The sequence below is a fragment of the Cannabis sativa genome, chromosome 4 (assembly GCF_029168945.1).
Source record: "Cannabis sativa cultivar Pink pepper isolate KNU-18-1 chromosome 4, ASM2916894v1, whole genome shotgun sequence".
NCBI classification, from domain to species: domain Eukaryota; kingdom Viridiplantae; phylum Streptophyta; class Magnoliopsida; order Rosales; family Cannabaceae; genus Cannabis; species Cannabis sativa.
This window is the reverse complement of record NC_083604.1, coordinates 74,696,552-74,702,090: the sequence shown is the minus strand read 5'-3', so window position 1 is coordinate 74,702,090 and position 5,539 is coordinate 74,696,552. Positions and strand designations below refer to the sequence as shown.

The window sequence follows — 5,539 nt, the reverse complement described above, 5'->3', positions numbered from 1 at the left end:
CATCATTCCAAACATGATATTAGGAATTCACATGTAATTACCACTTGACATCTAAACACACCTTGTATTTTAAAATACAATGTAATTACTACCCTAGTAATTACACTACATAGTAATTACGCAGTTATTTCCAAATAGACACTTAATAATCTTGCAATTGACTTGGGAATAAGTTAAATGAATTACATATATAATTTTATTGATCAATCTTTGCCTTTCCAAACTAACCCAATTAGAATATTATTAAGTCAACTCCAACTTCAACTCCAACTCCCACTATAGCCATATATTATATATTATATAAATATATAAATCCCACTTCTGATTATTATAGTGATTACTGACTCTAATTGACGATTCGAAGACTTCTCTTTCATGGCATATATATAGTGGCTCCACTTATACATTTCAAGCATTATTAGTTAACTTACACGTAATCATTATATCAATTCTATAAGAATATGTAACACAAATACATAAAGATATATGTATCAAATAGACATAACTATATATGGAATCCCATTTTGTTTTCTTATTAAATCAAATGTATCAATTTTATTGAATATATTAATTTTTTTTTACTTTATCTTTTGTTACATCATTTTTTTTTTGCATTTGATATATTGATACATTCTATCTCTATATATTTAATTTCTTTGGGCTCGTTTGTAACGCCGTATTAGGTCGTATTGTATTGTATTGTATTATATTGAATTGAATTATATATCATATTTTTATATAATACTATGTTAAACTTTAATTTATACTAAAATATTATATTTTTAGGTGTCCATCAAATTTAATACCACATATAGTTTTACATAAAAATATTGCATAAAATGCAATTCAATATAATACAATACAATACAATACGACCTAATACGGCGTTCCAAACGAGCCCTTTATGTATAAAATACTGTACACTCACATTCCACTACTATACATTTGATAAACAGCATTGTATATTTTATCTATACTAAAATCACACACTTTCGGCTCCTCCTTGAATTTGATCTTCTTCTTCAATGAAAAACAAAAAGCCATTTATATGCGTTCCAGCAAATCTCCCACATAAACATTAATTACATCTTATCTTATTTATATTTATGTATAGCTGATACAAATTTGAGCCGCCAACAAAAAATTATATGGTCATTGTGAAGAGTTTAAGTCAAACATGTGTCCATTTTAGTGTTCATATACTACTAAATAATACAATCTACCCCAACTCAGTAGTAATATATATATAGACCTCATGTTGAATTGTACCAAACCATTGATAGTGACCAATTAATGCATACGTAGTAGTGGAGCTAGCTATGTCACTCTTCAAAAAAATGAAATTAGTTTTAATAATAATATGTAAGTTTACACACGTTGCTATTGTCTAGTGTTGTTTGTGTATAAATTGATGTTAACTTAGACTTCATTTCGTACACTTAGAGAAAGAAAGAAAGAAAGAAATTAAAGAGAGAAATATATATATTCTCTAGTTTCATAGTAAATTATGGATCAAGTCCTCCTCATGATCAAGCCTTATAATTCCATGTTTAGTTCCATTGCCCTATTTTTGTTTTGTATCTTATTCTCAAGCCCTATAGTGTCATCTCAACTTGACTATAGATATTATGATAAAACTTGTCCAAACCTTACGAAGATCGTTCGTAATGGTGTTCGTTTAGCTATCTCCAATGATACAAGAATGGCTGCCTCTCTTTTGAGGCTTCAATTTCATGATTGCTTTGTCAACGTACGTAATGGAATGGAACATATAATTATTATTAATATATATTCACCCACATTTGGGCCGAGTCGGGCTAAGGGCCCAGAAGAAATATTTTCTTTTTATAAATATACATATGTTTTTAGTAATTTTTTAAAAATAACATATATCTTTTAATATTTATTTTTCTTAAGGCCTACCCAATTGTCTCACAAATTGAAATTATGGTTTTTTTAATAGGGTTGTGATGGGTCTATATTATTGGATGAAACAAGCTCACTCAAGGGGGAGAAAAATGCAGTGCCTAATAAAAATTCAGTGAGAGGTTATGAGGTTATTGACAGTATCAAATCTGATGTTGAGAAAGCTTGCCCATCAACCGTTTCTTGCACTGACATTCTCACTCTTGCTTCTAGAGATGCTGTTGTTTTCGTAAGATTCTAAACTTTTATTAATAATATTGGTATTTTTGTAATTTTGGTATTTGACATTGGGCCTGTGTATAGGCTGGAGGCCCATTTTGGAACGTTCAGTTGGGCCGTAGAGATAGTAGAACAGCTAGTGATGAGGATGGAGTTGTGAAGCAGTTACCGTCGCCTTTTGAGCCCTTAGCTAATATCACTGCTAAATTCACTTCAAAAGGTTTTGACTCAAAGGACGTTGTTGTTCTTTCAGGTTTGCTTATAGTCACTTTAAATGAAAATGTTATTATTCAAAATAAAAAGTTTTGTATGCCAAAAGTGTTGACAGAAAGAAAGTAAATTTCCTCATACTTGTCAATTATAATAGTGGAAATTGTACCCTATACCCTTTTTTTTGTTAACCCATTTCATTTTTACTTTTCTTTTATATATATTTAATTTATGGGGTCTTTTATTTACACCTCATAAAATTATAAATACAACCCATTATTAAAAAAAATATAAAATTAAATAATTTTTAAAAATTACTCTTGATATATTTTTTCCTCACATTATTTTATGTTAATTTTAATACTTATTTTGATTTCATTTTCATAATTTTTTCAAACTCATGTATATATATTTTTTATTTTTTTTTAAGAAAATTTCATAAAATTTTTTATTTTAATTTTTTGGTCATAATATTTAAAATATAATTTAATTTTGTTTGATAGGTATATTTTTTAAGAGTATAAATTGGAAGAAAAAAGTTGAAAAAATTTAGTACAACTAAAGATAAATTTTATATTAAATTAAAATTATTAAAATTGGGTGCCTTTAGAAATTTTTGGGGTGTAAATAAAATTTCCCTTAATTTATACCCTCTTTTATTTGTTATATACCGATTATACCCTTATGCAATGAAAAAAACCTTCATCACCTCCCTGAACAGTACCCTTATGTGAGAGTATAATCGGTAATGGACTTATAAAATGGGTACATTTCAATTGAATTTAAAATAAAGGTATTTTTGGTTAACTGATGAGAAAAAACCGATATATTTCAACTTACCCCATTATAATATTGGTAAAATTAGAAGGAAAATGGTTTATGCTCTAGCTCACAAGTATGAATCTATTATTTAAATTCTTGCTTTGCTAAAAAAAAAACAGTATAATCTGTCCTCACAACTTAACAATTAATTGTTATTTTAACACTAATGTGTTTTTGTTAAAAAAAAAAACAAGAAGTACTTTTCTCAAATGAAAAAGTAAAAATATTCATTTTTTTTTTTTTATATATTTTCATTTAAAGAATTTTCTTTTCTAATCAAATTTCTCTAATTTTTACTATACGTTTACCAATATGTAATGATGAGAATTGTTAAAAACTATTATTGGTGCCTAACATTTTTTTGATGTCATATCACTAGTATAATAAAATATCAACTCTCATATAACTTTAAAAAATAGTTTTTAAAGAATATTGTTAACCAATCGTTAGACACCACTTACAATAGGCGCGAGACACCACTACTGTCCAATAACAATGCTCTATAGTAACAAGTAGTATTGGCTAAAAATACTATTGCTAGCATTGTTAGGTGGTCTGACTACCTAATTTGCATTAGGAGAATTTTATTTATTTATTTATTTTTAATAACTATTAATAAATATTAAATAATACTCCTTGTGTTATGCTTTTTAATAATGTTATTTTTTTTAACAAAAAATGTTATTGGCATTATATATATAGGTGCTCATACAATTGGATTTGCTCAATGCTCAACGTTCAAGAAAAGGCTATTCAACTTCGAGGGATCAGGAAATCCTGATCCATCACTAGACTCCTCACTTATAAAGAACTTAAAAAGTGTGTGCCCTAACCAAGACGATTCAGATACCAACTTGGTTGCTTTAGATGCTTCATCTTCATCCAAATTCGACAATGGCTTCTTCAAAAACCTAGTCAATAACTCAGGGCTTCTCCAGTCTGACCAAGCTCTCATGACAGATAATTCTACTGCGTCTATGGTCAAGACCTATGTTTACTTTCCTTCTTCCTTCTTTAGGGACTTTGGAGCTTCCATGTTTAAGTTGTCTAATTTGGGTGTGCTCACTGCAAAAGATGGAGAAATTAGGACCAATTGTAGAGCTTTAAATTAATTAAAACAAATCTAATTTTATTATATAAATATATATAATACTAGAAATGTGACAATCATGACTAGCTACTATATAGGTATGTACGCGTATTGTACTCTTATCTCTTGTAGTTTTTATAATATTAATTAAGGGCTTCTTGCTTTATTAGAGCAATAATTTTAGTATGCAGTATTTTAGTGTCCAAGTTTTCAAAAAAAAAAAAAAATTTATAAATATGTTAAAGATGGGCACCACAGAAAGGGGTCCCTCTCTTTAGATTACATAAGCATCCTGGCTAGAAACTCTTTAACACTTTTTGCTAGACCATGAACAAAAGCGTTATCCTTACGACTAATAAAAACTACATTACAAAAGTCAAAGTTCTTGACAACATTTAAAACTAAAATAGAAACATTGAAACAACTGTAATTAGAAAGTCTCTGCAAATTGGAAAAGGCATGGACCACCACTTGAGCATCAAAACAAACAACAATCTTTTTGAGATGATTATCCAAGGCCAAAGATAGAGCCAACAACACTGCACGAGTTTTAGCTTCAACTGCAGAACCTACTTGTTACCAATTATGTGCATCCTTGGTTTGTAAGGCATTAAAGTCCAAGTACCAATAACCTTAAGAACATCAATTTCTTGATCTACCGAGACTAACCATTTTGGATTTTGTAGAGCTATCTTAAGAGATTTTGGTTCAGATGGAAGAAAGGATTCATGTAAAGGGTGTTTTGTTGTAAGGTATGCCTTTGGCTTAACAATACCACTTCTGGACATAGTTTGCATATGATGTGTTCGAGTTGCAGGGACCTCAATTCTGTTACTAGACAGTTGTGGATGGAGCAACTGTGGTTTTAATATGTAAGACATGTGTGGTGAGAAAATGTATAGTTTCTTGTGTAGAAAGAGAGATAGGTGGGCTTGTGTTTGGTGGTGGGATGGGAGTGGCTGTAGTTATAATGCTGATGTGGGAAGAGAGGTGTGTGTTTCTGGTGTGGGAAGCAGTGATTCTGGTGTTGGTAGGATTGTGTGTTTGGAACAGTAGGTGATGTGATAGCAGGGTAAGATGAGGCTAGAGGGACAGTGGGTGATGTGGTATTTTGTATTTGTATTGGCAAGGGTAGTGTGGAGGGAAGGGGTGCATTTGTCTCAGTAGCAACATTTTGAGGTAAAACAGTAGAAATATTATTGGTAACAATTGAGAAAGTGGCAGTAAGAACATAACCAGAAGTAGAAATAGATTGTACTTATTTTGATGAAA

General features: G+C 29.8%; 1 protein-coding gene across 1 annotated transcript; it reads left to right on the top strand.

Annotated features, from left to right (window-relative positions):
- Positions 1-1,421: 1,421 nt before the first annotated feature.
- Positions 1,422-4,433, top strand: LOC115712539 (peroxidase 10). The gene is made up of 4 exons (XM_030640831.2): positions 1,422-1,750; positions 1,964-2,155; positions 2,230-2,398; positions 3,880-4,433. The coding sequence occupies exons 1-4, from the start codon at positions 1,508-1,510 to the stop codon at positions 4,287-4,289; spliced, it is 1,014 nt and encodes a 337-aa protein (XP_030496691.2). The 5' UTR covers positions 1,422-1,507; the 3' UTR covers positions 4,290-4,433.
- Positions 4,434-5,539: the final 1,106 nt, after the last annotated feature.